Source organism: Symsagittifera roscoffensis, chromosome 9, assembly GCF_963678635.1.
Source record: "Symsagittifera roscoffensis chromosome 9, txSymRosc1.1, whole genome shotgun sequence".
NCBI classification, from domain to species: Eukaryota; Metazoa; Xenacoelomorpha; order Acoela; family Convolutidae; genus Symsagittifera; species Symsagittifera roscoffensis.
Genome location: NC_087070.1, coordinates 50305763 through 50330278, shown reverse-complemented (window position 1 = coordinate 50330278; position 24516 = coordinate 50305763). Strand labels below are relative to the sequence as shown.

The window sequence follows — 24516 nt, the reverse complement described above, 5'->3', positions numbered from 1 at the left end:
GATTGTATTTGAATGCTCTTTGTGAGTATATGAAAGTTTAATCAAACACAAAAGGTCAATTTTTAGGCCCCATTTAACATAAAACTAACATTAAATTGACCTTCGAGTGAGAATTTGTTTAAGTAATATCAGCTTAAATATTCGAAATTCGTATTTATAGGTTTCAATATGTCTCACAAACCTTGATCTCTCGGTCAAATCGCGACCTTTGCTCTCAAAAGATCAAATCCCAATCATGATTCGTTCATCATTAACCTAAAATATCCCGTGATTTCCGTATTGCCTTTCGTTTCGAATCCAAGGTTCATTTTTGATTTCGAAATTTGAATTAAGCCGGGTCAACCATTGATTTTACAAGTTTTTTTTCGCAAATCCAAACAATTAGAGCAGCTTTACGTTACTGAAGAGAGGAATTTAGAATTCAGCGTCAAAAATGGTCAAACTGAATTCGGTGAGTTGGTTCTTATAAGTTTCACTATTTTAGAATTTAAGTCAAACTTTAATGTTCCGAACACTGAAGCTGGAAAATATTTCTGTGTATGGGTACTTCTTTTTGTTACGTGCACTCTCAGAAAAATGGGAAAGGAACTATTAAGTAGGGCTGGTTTTCCGCCCAATTTCAAAACCCCAAAGGAGGCTCGTATGGAGCTAAATTTGTTATCATATGTAATGGAACGCTTTCAGTCGTAAGCTGTATGAAAAAAACTCTTTCAGTGTCGAGAAAAAAGGGATCACAATTTTTTGTTATTCAGACTAACTTTAATGGATTGATCATTTCAACGTTGCAATATCTTTTTTTTGCTAAAGATATAAAAAAACAGTTGCGTACAAGGGTGAAGGGTTAAAAGACAATATATATTTGAATTTAGCTCTTTCAAAAAAAAACATAATTTTCGATAAAAAACAAAAAAATTATATCAAAGTATTATTTTTAGAAAAGAAGTCTTTTCAAATTGTTTTTCTATAATTCACGTCGCCAGAAACTGGCTAAATTTTTTTTTTTCAATTATTTTATGACTCAAAAATCTGGCTGGAAAATATTCATTTTACAATTTTGATGGTGGGCGAGTCTAATCGCTAAAATTTTCTTAAAAGTGGAATATTCCTGAATTAGCCATAAAATTTTCTACAAAACTGAGATATCTCTGAATTAGTGATAATGCTCCTGTCAACTCAACCCGGGCACGCTAGTTAATTAATTTATAGTGAAGTTAAATAGTGTGGTTGAGGACCTTAACTGCTCAAGCAACTTGCTTAACTAAAGATCAGGTATGCTAACTTCTAGTGAGTAAGAGAAAGCAAGACTGCCTGATTCAGTAACAAAAAAGGACGTTTCGACTGGTCTTCAACTTGCCTGAATTTGTAATGCTTTGAAGAAAAAAATCCATACAACTTTCAACTTCTTTGGGAAAAAATTTTGATCATGTTCTGCTCAGATGCAAAATCAAGCTTAAAATTGTAAATTTAGCGATAGTAAAACTCAAATTTTGAACCCACGACATTTATTTCCTCGACATGTAACTTTAATAACTTCTAAATAAGATTGCTTCCTCCTGCTAGGCATTATTAAAAACTTACTTGAAATAACAATTTTGCTCGCGTTAATCATTATTGCGCAAAGTAAGTACAGTGGTGATTTATAATATCTACACAAAACGAACAAAACTTGGAAAACAAAATTGTTTTACATTGGGTTGACATTTGACAAAAATGAAGAAAACAAACTCTAATCAAAACTTTAGCAAAAAAAATGATGCAATTTATTCTGTAAAATTGAGGCTCAAATTGTCACCCCAAAACCGATCATTTTTCTAGTTACATCAGAACTACGTGAGCAATTGCTGACAAATTTAAATCAAAATGAGCCTCTTATGTACCTCAAAAAAATTTTCTAAAAATTTTCAGCAAAACAATTTGAAATTGTTTACAAATAAAAAATTGGTTTTTTATTTAGTAATAATGACACTTTTTGATAATAAGTGTAAATTTTATTTATTCGAAGCTTAGAAAAGGAAAATTTTCAGAGGCTTATTTGGGTAAAAATTTGTTTACAATTCATCCCTTAGATCTGACGTAGTTTCTTTTTGACTCAAAAATTTAAAAAATCAGTTTTGGGTAAAATTAAGGGCCCGGCTTTAGCAAAATAAATTGCCTCACATTAATTCTGCATAAAGTCTAAGTAAAGGTTTTCCTCATCTTTTTTGTCTAAAATCAGTACAATTTAAGAAAAAAAAACTTTATTAAAATCAACAAAACTTTGTAGGTTCGTTCATTAAAACTTTGCAAAAAACGCTAAAAAACTGTTTTTATATGAAAACTGATAATTTTTAAACAAAAAATACGTTGTCGGCTCTCAACCAAATAAAAAATATACCTCAACCAAATAAAAAATAAGAATAAAATTAAATAAATTGAAAAACGTATACGCCTCATTTTTTTTGTAACATAAACGGCTCATTTTTATATGGTTTTCTCCCCAATTGAATTTTTGAATGATTACATTTTTGGGGAAAACCTTTGTTATTCATTTTTACTTAATAATTTGGCAACGCCTTAATTGTTTTAAAAATATAAGCAAATTTGTCTCCGTAAAGATTGCCTAAAATCAACCTACCTTGAGAAAAAAATAACAAGTTCTAAAAATCAAATTTCATCCGTTTGGTTCGGATAGTTGATTCAACGCACAACGTTATGCAAAAAATTAGTTTCTTTCGAGTTTTTGCTTCAGGCTGCTAATATCTTCAGATTCTCTTAAAAAAGCCATCGGAACTGTCATTTAAAAATTTGAAGCTTTTCTGAAAAAAATTTTGAGCGCAATTAATCAATTTGATAGTCGCAATGCTCAAAAAAAATTGAATGGTAGAGATTTTTCAATTCTCGAGCTGAAAGATGACACCACTTAGATCAAGTCATCAACATCCACTTGGAGAAAAGCAAGGTATGTGGTCAGTTGATATCATCAATTAAACTGAATAATTTATTTTTTTTCATTGGCATTGCGTGTTATTTTTTATTTACTTGTTGATTTTTGGCTAACAGTTTTAACTTACAGAACCAAATCAACATCCTTATGAACGAATAAGTTTTAACTTACAGAAGCTACACAACATCTTATGATAGAATGTATAAAAAAGCCGACTTAAATGACGTTAAATTGTCGATATTACAGGCTTCGAAAAACGAAACAACAGTACCAATTGAGGAAGTTTTTCATAATACTTTAAAGGATTACGTCTCAAATGGCATAATTCACAAATGGCATAAAAATGAAAAATTTCCCGAATGGCATAAATTTCATGCAACAGGTGCTTTGGAAAAATCGAGAACAATTTTTTCGTGAACAATGTGAGAAAATTAGTCAAATTGTCAATTCAAATGTTGATTGACATTTTATCGTGAAAAACTTGTAGAACTTTTTATCAAAAGCAAGAAGCATAAGCTTGCGATTATTAATAAGCTTCTTTTGGTCATTTTTTTTTTGACAAATCTGTTGCTTAAATTTGTTTGGAAGCAATTAATTCCAAATCTTGTTCACATGCTTTCGTTCCTGACAAAATGATAGAAATAGAAATTGATAGAAAACGTTTAAATTACAGTGAAAACTTGAAATTTATGCTATTTGGGAAAAGTTTCCATTTTTATGCCATTTGGGAATTATGCCATTTGGGAAGTTACCCTTTAAAGATAGAGATTTGAAAGATTTTAACCAGAAAAACGGAAATTTTCTCGTTGTCAAAACGTTGCAATCTGAATTCAGACTCAAAAACTGTGACTGACGATGTCACAGACTAGTCAGAGTTTTGAACAATGTAAAGATTTTGATTGGATGGATTTTTTGTGTAAATAGGATCGATCTCGTGTAATAAGAATAGACATCGTTGCTCTGGTCGTGTTTTCAAGCGATAATAATTGTAATAGGGCTTTACATTTTTTGAAAACACATTTTTAAACTTGGTGTTACATATATCATACAGATATCATTCATCATGCAATTTCAATTAGACGAACATGCAATTGAATAGTTTAGGCGATATTTAAGCTGGAGGTAACATTTTGGACGCTAGTAAAATCCCAGGCGGCATTGGCAAAAAGCGAATGCAGCAGAATGCAGCAAATTTAAATTTTCCGTGAAAAGCTTTTGTTCTAATTTACTTTCTTTTTACAGGGGGATATTTTCATTCAATACCATAAGAGGCTTGTTGAATAAATCCAATGTTAGCCTTTCAAATGTCATAGTTCCTGAGTGGCACAAAAAGGAAATTATTTTTCCTAAAAGGCGTATATCAAGTTTTTGATTGAAAATCAAACGCCTCCTATCAATTATAACTTCTCAGTTTCATCAACAGCGACAACATGTGACCAAGATTCGGAACAAATAGCTTGCAACAAAACTGCTCGTATATCAGAGCAAAGCCCTGAAGGTTCCGGCTGTCCTTTAATTAATATCGAATAGTTTTTGAGAATAAAAAATATTGAAAATCTATAAATCTTCGACAAAATCAAAGTATGAAGCTTTGAGTCGTACAAAAATAATACGACCGATTAACTAGCCTCAATTCAATTTGGAACGATTCTGTTGCGCGGAATGATTCGCCACGCATAAATAATTTGCGTTACGCTCTCTATAAAAAAAAATTTCAAAGCGCGCATAATTTAGTCCAGAACATGGCCAATTTGGCAATTTTCATTCCCCAGAACTTTCAAAAAAAAACATCGGAGGAAAAATATCTTTTTACATTTGAACTCAGGAAGTCGATCTATTCAATGGGGTATAAAACTATTTTTTCGATCGGCAAAAATTGACTGAATAAAAAAATACATACCGAGCATAAATATTCCGTTTTCCTCGAAAGTCGGAACAATACAGTTAGAGTGTTTTGGAAATATTCATCTCAAGAAACTAAATAGTAATAGGAAACTTGGTCCTTTGAATTTACAAACTAACACTTTTTCACACCTTGTTCACAAACAAAATTTATTGAAAAAAATTTTCAATGCAACTTTTTGCCTGGAATCAATGCCATTCAGGAGATTTTTCGTTTTTGGCCATTGGATAAGCATTCGATCTATTTAGGATCGATTGTATGCGTGCATTTAGAATGGGGGTATTCTCATGGTGAATGAACCGAAGGGCTGAAAACATTTAACCAATCAGAATCGTTAGACCTTCCTATTGGCTAAATCAATTTGCACAAAACCGATGACATGATGTAGTAAATAAGCAACAGCAATATATTGGATCGAGATTATTTGTGAACAAATCGAGACACGCAGTATTGAATTATGAACAAATTTCGAGATGTAATATAAGTTGTTGCTTGTCTAGTACAAAACAAATGTAAAAAAAATTAATAAAACACATATTGAAAAAAATTACGATAACACGAACTTTTTTCTTTTTGATGCGATTTGGTTATTGTTCTAGAAAATATATTGCACTATTGTTTCAAACCTTGCACTTGTTTTCAAAATTTTGCACTAATTTGTCAAATATTGCATTAATGTTTCAAATACTGCACTATGTTTTCAAATATGGCATGGAAACATGCTGAACACGTGTGTTTTTCCAACAGAAAAAGAATTTTAGCGGCACAGCAAAATTTTGCTCTCCATTTCCCGCAGATAAACAATACATTTTTTATTAAATTTTTCATTTTCTAAAAACCGGTATTTTTTTCAATAGCCAGTTTCGATTTGCATTTTTTGAAGTTTCATATATTGTTTGTGTATTCCTCATTGTTTTTAAATCGGTTAAAATTAATTGTAATGGATCATGTTTATTCGTTTTCTTTAAGATTTTTGAGTTTTTAGATTTTTTTGAATACTCCGATTTGATTGGCTGAAAATAACTGAAAATATGTTTCCAACATTCGGTGTCTCCGTCATGAGGGACGCCACCTTTAGAATGCTTCGCCAGAATACGTTAATAATTGAGTACACGCCCTCTACTGTCAATTTTTTCGCCTAATTTTAATTCCTAATTTTTCGATTAATTATTTATTCGCCTAAAGAAGCCGCTCCGTTAAACTTAATTTGTTAATATGTATTACTGTCACGGAGAACAAATCTCTGATTGTGATTGGTTGAAATGAGTCTCGAAAAACAAAGTTCGGGTCGCGTAAAGGTCATTTTCAAACAGAGGGCGTGGGGCGTTATCATGGTTATTCGCTTCTATTAGATATCGATTAATAGCCTTTAATTCTGTTGATATATTCAGGTATGATTCTGGTCACTGAACTGAAAATGCTCAAATCTGCAAAGAGTTTGAAAGTGGTGAACTGAGTTGATTGATGATTGAATGTAAACTGTCAAGTTCAATACTGAATCAAAGCCACCGCTAATTGCAGTTTAATATAAAATAATTGGGTGAACCTGTGCGTAGAAATTCTTGCCAAAACAAGACAAAACTGGGAAAGTTATTTCGGTCGAGCAAAAAGTCAGAGTCTCAAATGGACTCGACTGAGTTTTGAATGAGTCAGATAAACTGATTTTGAAAAATCAAACTTTTCGAAAAAAAAAACAAGATCGCAATCCCACTTCTACAGCGAAAATTGTCTCGAGATTTTTTGCGTTTTTTATCTTTTTTTATTTTTCAACATCAACAGTTGCTGCTTACGCGATTTGCGTAGAAAAGTGGAAATAATTAAAAACAATTTGCCTCACTTTTATGTCACATTTTATGGAAGGTTTCGATTACAGAAGGTTTAACCATTTAGATTGCGAACTGCTTAGTTAGAATTAGACAATTTGTATCACGACAATGACTTCAATTTCAGACGAAGTCATTTTTTAACGACAAAAATTGGACCAAGAGATCACGTTTAACTATTTGCATGCACTGAAGGACGTTGACATAAGAGAATGCAATGGGTCGAAGTTACAGTTGGCCGAGAGTGCTTCAAAAAGTTATTCGTGATAAATTGACACATAAATGAGACCCAAATAAATCTTAATTGGCTGCAAAGAACAAGTTAACATCCACCTCACTTTCGCAGTTTCAGAGGAGGATGTTTACTTGGTTCTAAGTGATATATTTCAACCTATCATATTTGAGCATTTAACATGCAGTTTTTGCAATTTATCCCAAACTAAACGCTGGGGTGGAACATTTAACTTGCTATATCTGGGGGGATGATGTTAAATTGACCCGGAAGCAAAAAATAACTACCACTAACCCTACTAATTGCCGTATTTTTCAATCGACAGGTTGACCATCAAAACACAAGTAAGAATTGAAGATTGGCGGAGATCTTTGAAAATTTTGAATTTTTGTTTTCTAATATGCGATAAACTTAGAATTAATCAAAAACATCGTCATTCTTCTCTTCTCTTCAGTTTTTTAATACATTGCATTCGGCGGCGTTTGCTTAATTTGAATTCTCTGCTCAAAATTATCATTTAAGGATCTATTATCGGTTTCAATACCTGCCGTCTCATTGATATGCTAGCCGTCTGAATCATTGTGTAGATTTCCTTGTAATTTGCTCAGCAAATTTAGCATAGTGAAGGAAAACAATCAGAGAGCGTCTTGTGCTATAATATAGTAATTTGTACCTATGAGTAACAAGACTGCTCGTATATCAACGCAAAGACCTGAATGTTCCGACTGTCCATTAATTCATATCGAACACTTTGGGGGAAAGATATTGAAAACCTATAAATTTTGGACAACATCTTAGTGTGAAATGTTGAGTAGTACGAGATGAATACGACCGATCTGATGGGCTAGCCTCAGTTCAATTTAGAACGAGTTTGTTGTGCGGGACAATTTGCCACGCTGAAACAATTCGCGTTACGCTCTCAGCAATATGAAAAAAATTCTTCAAAGCGCGCATAATTTAGTCCAGTACATGGCCAATTTGGCAACTTTTCAACCCCCAGAACTTTACAAAATACAATCGGAGGTAAAAAATCTTTTCACATTTGAACTCAGGAAGTTGATATCTTCAATGGGTATTAAAAAAATTTTGTCGAAACTATTATTTCGATCGGCGAAAACTGACTGAATAAAAAAACTACACCGAGCATAAATATTCCTCTTTCTTCGAAAGTCGGAAGAATAAACACATTTTGACGGACTTAATTTTGACTGGATATTCCAAATGTGAAAATGAAAATGACCTCTCATTCATTCAATTCAAGGAGAGCCCCACAAGGGGAATAACCTACAACCTAAATGTTTTGTGGTTGAAGTTGCAAATCGATGGAAGAAAGCACTCGATTTGGAGCCGATCTAACGGACCACTAGGACCGTAACCTCAAACTTATTTAATTTTTATTAAAAATCATTGATCTACATGCGTCATTTTAAGCTATTACTGAATAGCAAAATCAAGTGCGTGCTTCAATCTAGCTCCAATAAGGGGCGGGGGAGGATGTTAACTTGTTCCAAATTAAAATCTTATTAATTGTTTACAATATGACACTATGACCTTGATAGAAATAGTTTATGCAGAGGGGGGTTTAGTTCCGAAGGTCCAATAGGGGAGGGGGAATAGTTAACAAGATCCTCGCTTTCTTTCGGCCCGCGCCATATTGATAACCAGCCTTTCTTAGTAATACCCCCCCCCCCCCCCACCGAAGCCGTTAACAAATCTTATGTTAACTTGATCCAGCTTAATTTCGACTTTTCATCATTTAGGGGGTGGAGTAGGGGGCTGTAGAACCGAAAACAGCTCCAGCTCTGACCTCGCTTTTTGTTAAAGCTAGATCGCAGCATGTATGTACTTGATTTTGCTGTTCAGTTATAGCTTGAAATGACAAATTTAAGATCATTGAACTTGAAATGCGGTTAAGAGAATTGTTACGTAACATGTCTTTACGGTACGTTGAATCAGGTCCAAATCAAGTGATTCCTTCCATGGATTTGCAACTTCAACCACAAAATATGTGGGCTGTAGGTTATTCCCCTCGTAGGGCTCTCCTTGAGTTGAATGAATGGGAGGTCATCTTCATTTCCACATTTGGAATATCCAGTCAAAATTAATCCTTTTATATTAGTCATAGTTACAAGTTACTATAGTACAGTATTAGCCGCTCTCTCGTCGTTTTCCTTTACTATGCTACATTTACTGTTGTTCCGTTAGTGCAAACTACAAGGACACCTACTCAATGATTCAGACGGGTAGCATATCATTGAGACGACAGGTCTTCAAACCGATGATAGATCGTTAAACGCTAAATTTGAACAAAAAAATTAAATCTAGCAAACGCCGCTGAAAACGATTTGATAAAGAACTGGAAAGAAGATGGAAATTGGCGATAAATGCAAACCATTTTTTATTGAAAATTAAATTTCCAATTTGTATTTTTTTAAGTTTTCCGCGATCTTTGCCAATTTTTATATCATAATTCTGCTCTTATGGTCTAACTTTAGGTTAAAAATACTGCAATTAGTAGCAAGGATGGTACTTTTTGATGTTGGATCAAGTTAACATCCACCCCAGCATTTAATTTGGATCGAATTTGCTAAGCGCTGCATGAAAACTGATAATTCTGATAATCTGATAATTCCTACTTAGATCGAAGTAAGCATCCTCCTCTCAAGCTGTTTCGTTTTAGGGAGGAGGTTGCTAATTTGGTCCTTGATGCCAAATATGATTTATTTGGGCCTCATTTATGAGTCAATTTGTTTAGTAAAAATTTTTGAAGCTCTTTCGGCCAATTGTTTTATCGACCTATTACATTGAATTCTCTCTACATTCTATATGTATGTATATAGATATACATGTTCTCTTGATCAGCTATAAATAACTCGTTTTCGGCTGTCAAATTCCTTTTTTACAACTTCTACCGCCTAATTCGTTTGTCATGCATTGAGCCGACAAAACACAAATCAGATTCAAATTGAACTTTTCTGATAAACATTCATGTTTGCCAATAAGTCAACGTTAGTTTAATCTGATTTGGAAAAGATCTAAGAAATGATAAATGAATACTAAGAACGCAATGATATCAAAATTGTATCCCAATTTAGAATGCGCACCTTTTGCTCTAAAGGCTTTTTTCGAAGAATTTAATATCAATGCAAGCAATATAGCGACTCTTCGGTAGCGAGATTATCATGGGCCTAGTCAAAAATCCTATAGCCCCCAAAGCAGTTGCAGTTTAGAGAGAAGTTTGAATTTCGATCCCATCAGAAAGGAGCATTTTACACAACCCTGAAGTTTTGATCGATGCCGAATAGTTGGTTCGGTTGGATGGAGTTGAAAGTGAGATCTTTGCTGGGTCTTTTCTGTTATACGACCAAACTTTTCATCGTTTTACTTTTGTGAAACTTGGATCATAATGCTTAATTCTGATTGAATGAAATTAACAAATGCAAAAAAATCTCAGACCTAAGTTTAAACAGACCAGCTCATTCAACGTTTTGGTAATTTTTGGCCGCATATTGACGTGTTAAAATTTGAGTTGGTGTTTATTCGGCTGAATATACGGTCGGCTGGCTTTAAGGTCCTCGTCCTTGTCCCACTAATTCGTCTTCTTCCTTCAGACAAATTAGAAGCCGAGCGCGAGCTATTTAGAATAGTACTACTGCAGGGAATTAGAAACTGTTCAATCCCAAGGTTGCCGAAATCTCACCAAGACGAAAACGTGAAGGACGCTTGTTTTCAGCTTGCGCGAACAATCAAGCAAAATTATATCCTTTTTTTGTCGGTCGAACTCAACTGTTTTGTGGTTATAAAATAAATTAAATCTAGAAATTTCTGAAATTGTGGTTAATAGCGTATAACTTAGAAGAGAAACTTATCTTTTGTGCCGTATTGTAAATTACGTTACAGTCAGAGTCCAAGCAACGAGAGGGCTTTGACCTCTAACTTCGTCCTTTTACTCGTTCGTCGGTAGTGTCCTTGCGAACAGAGAAGACATTGCCGCGTTATAACAGTTAACCGATTGCTCTTGAACTGTTTAACTGTGTTCTGATTGGCTAAATCATTAACTGTTCGCCCTCGGTTTGACCTTGGGATCGAATAAGCGGACTTCGGACTTCGACTCCGTTCGGATATATATTAGTCTTATGTAAAGGTTACTTGAATTGTTTGCAGCTTCAATGCCTCTAAAATTTATAAATTTGACTTCATGTAATAAATTTACGAGTTTATCAAAATAAAATTGCATTTTTCCAAATGAATTAGACAGCTGAAACTTTTATTTACGTCAGTCGCAGGCCTCTGATAAAAGTTTTCAATACAATTTTATCTGATTTTAAGACCATATAAATACTGAAGTTGAACTATGAATGTGGTACATTCACTTCACATTCGTTAATTTTGAATAGAAAATTTTCATTGAACGCAGCTTAAAATTATACTGAAGCAAATTAAAAATGAAAACTACAATTACAGTGGAGTAATTATCATAATTCACGACAGAATTGTTACTACAACAAAAACAGATTCATAAAAAACGACTGAGGAATCAGACAGGCGACTTGGTATTGTAAAAATAATATCAAGCAACTACAAAAAACCATTTTTTATGCATGCGTTGTCATTGAACTGTCGGACTTCGGAGGTTGACGAACGTCGGTGCATCTGGCTACAATCAGAGTTCAAATATCCGAATAAGCAAGATTGATTGTGGCGAGGCGAATTCGCCTCTTCAATAATAACTTCATCCTTGTTTGCTAAATTGTCCCACTGAAAAGGGAAATGTTTTCTACAACAGTCTAATTCTGATTCAGCAGAAGAAGATAGAACGATAGAAGAGGTCGCTTTCCTTTCCTTTATCCTTTACACAACAATTCTCTTCTCATTCATTTTCCGCATTTGGTTCTTTTTCGTATTCTTTTATACCAATTTCATTCTACACGTTTGGTTGTTTTGTAGCAAGTAGCTGAAAATAATTCACATTCTTTTATTATTTGCCGCAAAATGAGAGAAGTCGCCGACAAGGTTAGTCCAGTCGAATAAATTCTCTAATTTAGCATAAAACAAGCTTTTGACTTAAAGTGAGCCTTAATCTGGCTCGCAATTCTGTAAAAAAAATTAGCCATACTGTGATTTGCAACTCACCCTACTCCTGTTTGTTTTTTTTCTATCTCTTTTACTATTTCCCCTTTTTTTAAACGGGGGAGGTTCGTTACTAGGTACAAAGTTCACATTTGCTTAACCATTGAACTAGTTTTTTTATGGGGATGGCAATTCGTTACTAGGTACCAAAGGTTGTAAACAATAAAATAGATCCGTGTTTTCTTGGTAAAAACATTCCGTCTTTTCAAGAAAGTGAGGGAATGAATAATTGTTCAGAATTTGTTTACTTGTGTTTTTACAATTTTCTCAACAATTGCAGGACTCATCTTTGATACCTGTTTTTTTCAGGGACCCAACTATCATATTTGTACCTTGATTTCTTGCATTTTTGAAGATTTTCATTAAAATAGCGGGACCCATCTTTCATACCTACCATTTTTTTTTCTTTTGACCTCCTATCAAACTTGTACCGAGGTTTTTTTTCAGACAAAAATTGATATTTTAAGAAGCCACTTTCGAACAATTTTTTAAAAGCTTAGAGCAAATTTTTATGTGCTTTTACACGATTAAGTGGCTGAATAATCCGGCTCCGAACATATTCCATCTAGATATAGGGCACGCCAGTTTGTCATAAGGATGCGTTAAAAGGCGCTTACTAAATCTTTTTGCTCTTTATATAGGCCGAGGGCAAAATCTACTCATTATATATCAGGACATCTTTCCGAATTTCTTTTATTCAAATTATAAATCAACGTTTTTTTGAAAAAATTTTCATAGACGTCTAAGGGCAGTGAGGATATTGAGGGCATCGCCTTGATATGACCTGTCTTGTTTGCTTTTGACAACACGTCTGTGCAGCTGGCAACCGATACACTTTCAATTGCATCGAGACGATTGGGCACAGAGCTTGCCACAGACATTTAGCATAGTGGTAAGGCTTCTCTTCGTGAACGTCATGTCATATTGTGTAATTGATCCCCTGCCATGGCAATTATAGTGTGTGAGGACAAGCTCTCATTTTACCTCCAGCTTCAGGTCTACCACAGCTTGATCGATTTCGGCTGCAAAAGTGGTACCACGTGAAAGTTTTTGAGGCTTAAAAAAAGCGACCTTGAGTCACAAAAAAAGAGCTTCGCTCCACAAAATGTTTCAGTCTGAATAAAAAGAAACGGTTTAGGCGAAATAAAAGAAACGCGGGCTGCAAAGATTTTCATAGATTCTGCGAATCGCAGAAACAAAATTATTTTAAAATTATTATCATGAAATCAGTTCCATGTTATTTTGGTCTCCAGTTGAATGTGGCGCGACAGAAGAAGAAGTCATCTAGAGAAATAGTTTCAGAGTTCTGGTCGAAGCCAATAACGCTTAAAGCACGCTTGCTCAAAGTCAGTAAAGAACAGTTCGCAGACGAATTTAGAGATTTTTGATTATTCACTCTTAAAACCGTTGTATTTTTAGCTCATCTCAACAGTTTTTTTTTTTTTTTTTTTCCAGAAATTCATTAACATGCTCTTTGTCCAGAGTAATAATAGTTTCTTGGAATCTTCTTAACCAATTTCATTCATCATGATGAGCTGTTTAAAAGGAAGTAGCTAAAAAAATCGCATTTTAGCCGCAAAATTGAGAAAAGCCGCGCAACAAGGTTAGTCCAGTCGAGCAATATTTCTAACTCAGCTAAATTGAGTTTGATTCAAAATGAGCTCAACTGTGACAAGAATATTTGTAAAAATTAGTCTTTCTGGAAATATCAACTCACCCTTATATTTTCTCTTCTGGGTGAAGTTTTCCGTCTATAAGAGAAAGCGAAGGAATAGTTGTGCACTGAATTGATTTTGGTAGAAGTATGGTTAGGTGGGTCCCTTAATATTGAGCGGTCGATCTAAAATAAATAAGGCATCAAATTTCCGTGAAATGGTTTCCAATTGTTTTCGGTACAAGTACGATAGTTGGGTTCCTAAAAGTAGATGGGTCCCCGAAGGAGTTTTTTGTGCTTATACTGCTTGGAAACAGGCTCAGAAATTGTTTGCTTCTCTTTATAAAATTTTCTCAACAATTGCAGAACCCATCTATCATACTTACACCTTGTTTTCTTTATTTTTGGAGATTTTCTTTTGAATGGCGAGTTCCATCTTTCATTCCTTCAATTTTGTCTTTTGACGCAACTATCATACTTGTACCTTGGTTTTTTAAACATAAATTGATATTTTCACAAGCCACTTTCGAACAATTTTTTTTTCAAAAATTTTGCGCAATTAGCTCTGTGCTATTAAACGAGTAAATGGCTAGACAATCCGGCGCCTTACATAGTCCAGCGTGATCTATGGCATGCCATTTTGTCCGAATGGTGCGTTAAAAGGCCCTTACAACATCATTTTGCTCTTAATTTTGCGATTGGGCAAAATTTGCTCATGTATCAGGATTTTTTCCCTAATTTCTTTTAAAAGTATAAATCAAAGTTTTCTCTTGCAAAGTTTTTCATAGGCGTCAAAGGGTAGTGAGGATATTCAGGGCATCACCTTGATTTAAGTTGTTGTTTGCTTCTGACAACACGTTATTTCACATCGAGTTAGGGGCAGAGTTTTTTTTACTTATCATAATGGTAAGGCTTCACGTGATCGTCAGATTGTGTAATGGATCCCCTGCTATGCAAATGATAGTGGGTGAGGACAAGCTCTCACTTGACCTCCAATTTCAGGTCTAACACAGCTTGATGGGTTTTGGCGGGAAAAGTGGTACCACGTGAAAGTTCTAGTGGCAAAAAAAAACGACGTTGAGTGACAAAAAAGAGCTTCGCCCCAGAAAATATTTAAGTCTGGAATATGGTGTAATAAAAAAACGGACTAAGTTTATACCGGCTGCAAAATAATTATCCCGAAATGTTGTTTTTGGTCTCCAGTTGAATGTGGTGTCACAGAAGGTGAAGGCATCTACAGGAATAATTTCAGAGTTTTAGTTGAAATCAATAACACTTTAAGTACCAACCTTTATAGTCAGTAAAGAACAGTTCATAGATGGGTTTGGAGATATTCGATTTTTCACTCAAAGAATCGTTGTTTTCTCCGCTCATATCAAAAATTTTTAATCTTTGTTTTTGGAGAACTTATTTATATGCCTTTTTTGTCCAAAAACTTGTTTTTAGCTTATTGCGTGGTCTATCAAGAAAATTTAAAGTGTCTTAAAGTTCCCATAAACAGTTTTACTTTTTTTTCTTCATTTTGTGGAGATTTTCTTTGAAATAGTGGGACTCATCTATCATCCAAATTTTTTCATTCTTTCCTGCGACTTAACTATCACAGTTAAACCGTGTTTTTTGGTGCTTTAACTAGCGAGTTTTGAGCCTATTTTTCTAACTGACGCAATATGTTTTGTGCTTAATGAAGTGATATACCGTCTCCGAACACATTCCTATATGAAGTGAGGCCAGCTAGTTTTTTTTTAATGAGGCGTTAAAACGCGCTGGCTGTTTTTTTTTGCCACAAATTAAGAATAGCTGCTTAAGAAGGTTTGTCCGAGCGAATAGTTTTTCGAATAGTTCCTAGAATGATTTTGATTCAAATTGAGCCCTAATTTGACTCGCAAGTATGTGAAGAAAATTGAGCATACTGTAATTTTCAACTCAACCAAATCATATTTCTGCCTATTCTCTGTTAAATTTTCCGTCCATTAGAGAAAAAAGGCAATTAATAAGTGTGCTTATATAGTTATTATACAAGTGATAGTTGGGTCCCTAAATGTTGATTAGTCCTGGAGAAAAATCATCGCGGCAACAAATTACTGCAAACAGGTGTGTGGTTTTTCTTATTTCAGGAGAGCTTCTTAGATATTGTTGGTCCCCTTATGCATACTTGTATTTTGCAGAGACTGCACTATGTTTTGTTTTCAGAAATTTTTTGACATTTTAACAAGCTTGGTTTTTGACAGAATCATGGAAAATTCGTCGCAGATTTGAGCGATTAACGCGTAATCAGATAAATTATGGCTTCGAAGTTTTTTTAGTTTTCATCAAAATGGTTATTTCAAAAACTTTTTCATAGGCGTTAAAGAGCAGTCTAGATGTTGAGGGTTTCTCAATGATACGAATAGTCTTATTGCATATGCGAACACAGCTGATAACCGATTAAAATATAAATCTATTGGGTCTATAAAAATTAAAAATGAAAGGAAGGCTATTTGCGATGCTTAGATTATAGTAATCGCCTGATATCTAAACAGTACCTATCAACTTCTTGTTATTTTTTATCCTGAGCATTTTCAATTAAGTTGTTCAAAAAGCTCATTTTTTCCGAACTTTTTATTAAAGATTTTTTTTCAAAATTTCAAAATCATAACACAGTTGTATAACACAGCAAATAGCATTGTTAAAATCAAAAGACTCTGTCGTTTCTATGACTTTTCCCAAGCGTAATTAACCTGCCTCAATTGCGTTTACTTATAAGTTAATTTACATCACCGAACCAAAAAATTCAAAAATTTTGAAGAATTGTGTTTAAATTCGGTACCCTGTCAATTTCTTGGTATACCTCTATCATGCTTGTACCGATTTAAGCAATCCCTGCTTAAGAACTAAAGCTACCCTTGCTTAAGAGCTAAGCTGTCCCACCACCACCACCTCGTATAGGGAGCGTTCAGCAATGCCGAAGCTGAAAATGTGTTGAACAGTGCCGAAAATTAATGTTTGGAAATTTTGAGTTCCGTTTTTGAGTTGTTGGCAGTTTTGGGAGAAGACTGTTTTGGTTTGGAGCCAAACCGAAAAAAAAAATTGACAATTAGCCAAGTTAATTTTTTGGCGCTGCGCTCGGGGAAGTTGGTTGAACAAGCGACATTAATTAAAATGGCCAATTTTGTCTTTTCAACTTCCGTCCATTTGTATTCAATTACTTGTCTCTAATTTGGGATGAGTAAATACATTATGCTAAATAATTTTCGGCATTTTTGAACAATATTTTGATTTTTGGAACTGTTGAACAGTATTTTGATTTTCGGCTTTGTTGAACAAAATTTTGATATTTGGCACTGTGTACTTCGGCGCTGTTGTACTGCCCCTCGTGTAGTCATCAGTCGTATGGTGCCACGCGTTATTTTTATCATGTAACGCATGAAAACTAAACATGTTTGGAATAACCTAATTACTAAGCATGTCAATTTTCATAGCGATCGGGCTATGTCAACTAAACTTTTTATTTATAATATTGCTAGAAGCTTGTTTTTTTTGGGGGAGGGGGGGGGGGGGAGGTGCAAAATATACATGCAATTCTTTTTATTGTGACTACTGTGACTACATTATTACTTATTAAAAGGCCTTCGAAGGCGGATTTTTTAGAGTTAAACTGAATCGCACTGGCTTAAATGTCGCACCACTCTTGAAATATCACACCACTCCAAAAGTATGGCCATATTTAGACAAATATACGCTGATTTTAGAGACGTGTTCTTCTAATTTACCGTTTTATGCATGATTGATAATCGTTTCACCAGATGAATTGAATTCCCAAAAACTGATTCAAAAATAAAAGCGGACTTCACTTCGTGGCTGGAATTGTAAGGATTGTTAAAGTAGTCTTTTTCAGGAATTCAACAGTCGCATTAATTATTAAAGTACAACTTCTTTTTTTTTATAGCTGAGAGAGATTCGATCCGTGATTTCGATTTTACTTTACCAGCTCTGCCAACCACAAATTGACCCTCGCTAAAAATATATGCATTGGGCGTCTTAAGAAAATTAGAATCCACCTAAGCACGTTACTGCGTTATTAGAAGAAGACTCTTTAGTTGATGATAAAGTCGCGGATTAATCAAAATAAAAGTATAAAAATAATTTCCTGCGATGATGTTAATTAGCCAAGAAGAAATTGCTCACAAGTGTTTCTGAGTTTCCTTGCAGTGACAAATTAATGGAATTAAACTTGGCACCAACTTAATTTAAAATAGTCTATGAGCTGTAAGCATCGATAATTTTGGTTGAAACGAATTCCGAAGCAGGAAATTGAAATGAAACTTTCATCACATTCACTTGCGGCGCTGAAAGCGACTTTGCCTATTTTTTCATTTTCAGTTTATTTTCATCTTAACGGTGCCATTTTTTGACATTTTCATCCGCAGTTTAGATCCCCCAATACTTTTTTTTTCAGTTTCACCTTAACAGTGAATTTTAATTTGATTTTATATCAATAAGAATACAAAGTAAGTTTCATTTTGCTGTTTGAGACCACCACTTGCCTATTTGTAACCATTTTCTCTCGGCAGTTTTTGACTTTTATTTGTTTTAGTTTGTCACTAGTGGAGGGTCTTTGTTTCCTTGTGCAATGTCCAACTTACCCCCCAAAAAGCGGCGATACAGTCCGCCTGATTTGCCGACTCTACCCGTTGAGTTCAAACCCGCGTTGTCGCGATCACCCGATAACCAATCCCCAAACGAGGCTTCAACTTCGAGCGAGGCGGAAAAGAGTGACTTTGACGTCGAGTATCCTCTTCTTGTCGAAAGCCTCAAACGGAAAATTCCGACAGAGCGCCCGAAACAGTTATGTGTAGAACAGTACTCGTCTTTGAAAAACAGTGCGACTATTCCATTTTCCGGAAACAATGACAAATGTTTGGAATTGAGAAACAGTTCAGCAGCGAAATTATTTCGAAAAGATGAACATAGCATTTCTCCCAAAGCTACGAGTGGCGAAAAAAGTCCTGAGGAAATGACTGCTGCTAGAAATGCAACAAACGCCAATATTTCTTCGGTCAAGAACGAGTCTGAAACGAAAGAAAAATTGACTCCGCAAAATGTGAATGCGGTATCCAATTGCGTTAAAAAATCGCCAAATCATAACAAAATTCCCGAAACAAATGCGCGATCGAGCTTACTTTATAGTCTATTGACTCGGCCAGGCGCTTCAAACGCAACAGAAACTACGGGGGGACCCAATAGTGCTGGCGGGGGACAAACAATTTTGGAGAGATCTCTCGACTCGCCTGCAAGTTTGAAAACGAGATCTCCCTCTAATGAAAACGGAAGTGTTCCATCATCTGCATGTCCTGTGTGTTCTTTACCCCAGAGAGGCTCGGAAAATTCCGATGGGGAGAATGACGCAACTATTATGACATCAGCTGACGTATGTGGAGATTGCTGGAAGTTTTTCCACTGCATAAACATCCAAAAAGTGTCAAGTTTGAGTTGCACATGCAAAGGCGCAGAGCGGGACTCGAACTCGGGACCTAATTGCACTAAGTGTAAATACTACCAATGTTTGAGATACGGATTATTAACCAAAGGTGAGTGGTAGTTTTATGAACTGTAAGGTTAATTCAATTTTGTTCTCGGATAGCCAAATATGTAGGAGTATTCTAGGATATTGGGATCTCTTCAATTATCCCCCCTCTGCAAAAGGAGATTCATTACTAGGTACAAAACTCTCATATGCTTATTGTTGATTTATTTTTTATAGGGGGTCTGGGAGGAGATTCGTTACTAGGTAACATTGAATTTGACTTCAGTTCTGGTATTTGACATGCAGAGCTCAAATAGTGCTTGTAAAATTCAAACACCAGGAAAACCTATGAGCCTGCTGGCTTGCAACGAGCAACCTCGAAAAACTTTACCAGTAGTTAAATTAAACCCAAAAACCCAGACAAAATATGAAATTCCTATGATCACTGTAAGGTTGTTACATTAGATATTTTGATACGCATCTTTTTTAGCGTCGCATCACCGTAAAACTGCCTTCGGTGAACATTTTTTTAAAAAAGAAATACAAAAGTAGAGCAGATTTTAGAAATATTGTGTTTCGTTTCTAGAAATCTTGAAAAACGGAGCGAATGGAAAAGAGAAGGAAAAAGAATCGCGAAAACGGTTCCTGTTTCCAAATTCGATTGAAGACCTCACCCCTTTCGCCAAAATTAGTGGCTCATACCTTTCTTCTACCATATCTCAGAGAGAAAAGATGTCTTCAGCTCCCGAAGCATGGCCAAAAACTACATTATCGGCCAATTTTCCTCTGAACATAGTAATTAACAATGAATTAATGCCATTCAGATTGCAGAGTGATAAATCACACACCGAAAATTTGGATACTTTTGTTCAAACCCACCAAACTTCCCGATCTAATCAAGTTTCGGCGCGAGCGCCAGGAGCTAAAATTTCGATCCCTCCTCCACTTATTAGAAGCAATGACAGCTGTGTGCTTACAACTGACAGGCGTTTGAACTCAGTTGCAAAATGCAGAGGTCAAACTTCTCCAGAGCAATCGGTTTTGAATCAAACTTCACCACCAAGTCAACTGCAAATGTTACTCAGCAAACAGAATCATTCACCAAACTCTAATATCTCTAGAGTGCAAATTCCAGGGTTGATTCACAGAAATGACCAATCTGTATCTCCGACAAGGATGATGAATCATAGAAGCCCTCAAAATCAGGTGCAAGATGTTCATAGGAGCCCAAATTTTGGGCATAGTTCTGCGTGGAGTGTCTCTAGACCTCCGCCGCCCTCGTTGATTCCAGCAACTAGCCTAAACTCATATTTATCCGAAAACAGAAGTCAACTAAACATGAATGAAGATCGTACAAATTACACATTTTCTCCGAACAAGAGGATGTTTTTCCAGGCTCCTTCGAGAAACATATCACAACCGCGCCACACAAGTTTCACGCCTAATGTAACAATTAGCCGACCCTCTATTGTAATGCCAAATTCGCGCCTCGACACAAATATCACTAGATTAGAGGCTGGCAACTCGCCGACAAATTGCAACACCACAAGTCCCACAAACGACCAAAGAACTGCGGGAAGTTCTCAAGGTCAAAATTTCCCACCCAAAACGACAATAAATGCTCCATCAATTGTCATCAATTCGGCAGAACTCTTTCAAAATATAGCTTCTATTGGTGGAAACCCGAATACTAATCGTCCAAATCTTGGTCAAAATGAGAATCTAGCACGAGACGCGTTCGACCTGATTGCCGAAATGGATTCGAAATCGACGATGGATTCCAAAATCAACCAAGTTTTGCTCTCATTGCTGTTAAATTCGTGTTCAGTAGATAAAGCAATGGCAGTTTTGGTCAACATTCTTCTTGAATGGGCCGGGGGGCTGAAAAATTTAATACCTGAAAATAAATTTATTTCGATTTTCACTCAGCAATGGTGCCCGCTAGTATTATTAACCCAACTTCAGATTCATAATCCAAACACGGAACAGGATATTGACACCAAAATTGGGTTGGTCCGAAGTCGCATTCCGGGCAGACTGGACCACTTGAAGCGGTACAACAATCTGGTCCGTTTTTTGAATGATATCCACACACGACTGAAGGCTCTCAATCTTAGTCCGCAGTTCTACGCCGCAGTCAAAGTTCTTCTCTTACTCAGCTCACAAAAAGGTATTTTAATTGAGCTTTTACTGGATTACGGTCCTTTTTTCCATTTTTTTTAATGCAAACAATATTTCTAATAAACGGGTAAATCAAAATTCAGCGCTGCCAAAAACTGCCTCGATTGACTTTTTTCAGAGTAAAGAAAAAATACTTGGTACTGTTGTTTTCTTATCTCGGTTGTGATTGGCTTACGACTTGTCTTCTTTTTGACTGCACTCCTTGTGGACCGCCCTTGAAGTCGGGATATAAATTCTGGTTTTGTTCCGATTTTCAACAAAAGTGACGGAATATTTGTGCTCAAGGTGGTTTTTTCTTCAGAAAAGTTTGAACTTTTTAACTAGCAACTTTTGACAAAAATTTTTCAATATCGTTTTAAAGGTACTGTTTTTGTGATGAGCTCAGATTTAAAAAGATATTTCACGTGGGGGACGATTTTCAAAAAAAAACATTACGAGGCCACAGTGTGCTTTTTGTGAATTGTAAGCTGATTCCGCAGCAGGCTAAAAACAGAATTGTTGCGGAATCAGCAACATTGCTGTTTCTTTGATCTTCTTCGCTGTTTTGGATTCCACGGACAAATAGTTACATCACTGTATTGCTCAAAATCACTCCAAAACAAGCAATTTAGCGGAATCCGCAACAAAATTTGCGGAATCCTGAACAGTTTATGGAATCCACGGACAATTAATAATATATATGATTATTAAACTTAAGCTGTTGTGGAATCCGCAAATTGTAAACCGATTATGCAAATTGTAGGCGGAATCCGCTAGTTGTAACGGAATTCGCTTAAATTTGCGGAATCTACTTAAATATGCGGAATCCGCTTACATTTGTGGAATCCAGACCAACTACCTATATTTGCTCGTTGCGGAATCCGCGACAAAACTAGTGTGCTAACAAAATTTAAGTTACAGGTATTTGTATGCGGAATTTGTAGAAATTTTGTAAGTGGAACCCACTTACGTTTTGTTACATATTTAAAGACTTGTCCCTGGAATCAAGGAACATACAGACTCAAAATTGTGAGCCTATCCAGTGCACAGTTTGGCCTCCTAATGAACATCAAAAACAATTTTGATTTTTTTCTGTTTGTTTTTAAAAATTTCATCAATTATTTCCAAATTACTTCATAGAAATTAAAACGCGGTCAGAACCTTCAGGGCTTCGCCCTGATACGACTCTTGTGTTTTTAAATTTTCAAATGCTTTTCAGTTCGAATTCTCTTTTGACTGCAAAATTGAAGTATGTCTCATTTAGTAATGCTATCGTGTTCCAATTAAGCTGTGATAATTCATCAGTATACTTGAAAGATTTAGACGAATAAGAGGAATAAGACTTCGATTCTAAGTCTGTCTTGTCTGTCTGAATTGAATCAGATTAACTTGAAAGGCATGAATTCGTCATAAAGCAATATGCAAAAATTATCAACCACCAAGGAACTTCAATGCAAATCAATAAATTGGCCAATTAAATTTGAAAGCACCACGGTTTAATTTTATAAGACAGACTAATGGTCTCTCTTTTTGACGTTCATTAATTATCTATTATTCAGTCAACCTGAATTGGCGTGAAAAAGGTGATGAATTGTTAAGGAGCTAGCTTGTAAAGCATTTAAACGAACCGATTTTTAATAGTAAGGATTGGAGTGAAATTGGTAGTTACTTGAACTTGAAGGTTCAATATAAATTTTGAAAAAATCACTAATAAAAAAGTTATTTCTCTGCCATCTTTTTTCTCAACACAAACTCAACATCTTGAAATCATGAAGCGTTTGCATTTCCGGAAATTGGTGATTGAGCGCTGAAATTCGAAAATCTAAGAAACCTGAAATGAAAGTCTGAACATGAGCAAAAAATTTAAGTCTAGCTGTTTACTTTTGATTTTGCAGTTTCTGAAGATAATATTGAATTTTGCTTCAGGAAATGATAAAAACATGCTTCTGGTATGCCAGCAACTTCTGGAAAAGTTTCCCAGCCACCAGATGGGTCAAGTGATGCAGCTAATCGAAGATCTGGAACATTCGGCTTGCAATATACTCCAGCTTCATACTATCGAGAACTCCCTGTTTCTTCACATGTTTCTTCTACCAGCCAACATCCTGCGCCAGTTTCCTCTTCTAAACATTCAATGTTCTTTGCCGAATATGAATGAGGCGAACAGTTAATTACAGAAAAATAGACCAACACACGGAAACTTCTCAGCAATAATCTGCAGATTTTAAAATTTCTTTGAGTGTAAAAAAGTACATAAATGTTAAATCTCAGCTTTGAAAGTTGAAATATGCCTCTTAAACTTCCCTTTAATTTGCGTAACTGTCATATGAATTAAATAGATTAATTCTACTGTTTAATGTGTCTAGATATTAATTTTCTATAGATGTTTATAAAACACAAAATTGAAACTATAAAAAAATGGTTTTCAAGATTTTTTTGAAACTGAGCTTGATTGTACTTACAGTTCCGAAAAGCTTGAAAAAGTCACAAAATTGTTTTTAGGCAACTTCAAAGAGAACTATTTGATCGTTTAAAACTTTTAAAATCAGAGGACAGAAGATTGAAAGGTCCCTGTCCCGTGACTATATTCTAACTTGTAGTTCAAAACAAAATCTCCAAATTTTGATATAGCGCCGAAAAAGACTTCTGAGACTTGATAGCAAAATTAAGCTATAATGTCCGGGCTATCCTGAAATTGTAACGTATAGAAATTTCCAAAAAATGGTGTAGTCTCAGATGTTTAGGTCAAAGTTCAGGTAGCTTCACTATAAAGGCATGAAGAGAAGGCGCTTGCATGATAGATGAAAATGATTATAATTTTTTTTTCCAAAAAAAACCAACTAAAGTGAATTGACAATTTTGTATTTTGCTCCTTTAGCGGGATTTTCGTCGGAAGTTATTCCGATTATATTGTTCTCCGACATTACTTGCTATCTTCTGATGAGAGAAATTAGTTTAGGAAAGGCAAGGTGAGCATGCCCCATTCCCATTTGGAACGCTTTGCTTAAACCCTGCACAAAATTATTAGTTTTTTATCTTCCAATTTTGGTGTTTTTGAACGGATTCCTCGAGGAAATGAAGATTTGCGCAACCCCACTGCGTCTTCGGACGATGGTTCTAACACACAAGGACTCGAAATATTCGACGTAATGTAATTAAGGAAGGGTCATTGCTTTTATCGCAACTCT

General features: G+C 35.2%; 1 protein-coding gene across 2 annotated transcripts; it reads left to right on the top strand.

Moving 5' to 3' along the window:
• The first annotated feature begins 271 nt into the window (after window positions 1-271).
• LOC134853983 (uncharacterized) lies at window positions 272-23720 on the top strand. Of its 2 annotated transcripts, none has more exons than XM_063870019.1 (4): window positions 272-451; window positions 18239-19232; window positions 19755-21338; window positions 23255-23720. In XM_063870019.1, exons 1-4 carry the CDS (start codon window positions 434-436, stop codon window positions 23497-23499), a joined length of 2841 nt encoding a protein of 946 aa, XP_063726089.1. In that variant the 5' UTR covers window positions 272-433; the 3' UTR covers window positions 23500-23720. The 2 variants fall into 2 exon arrangements, with proteins under 2 accessions (XP_063726089.1, XP_063726088.1); XM_063870018.1 differs by lacking the exon at window positions 272-451 and adding an exon at window positions 10865-11894.
• Window positions 23721-24516: the final 796 nt, after the last annotated feature.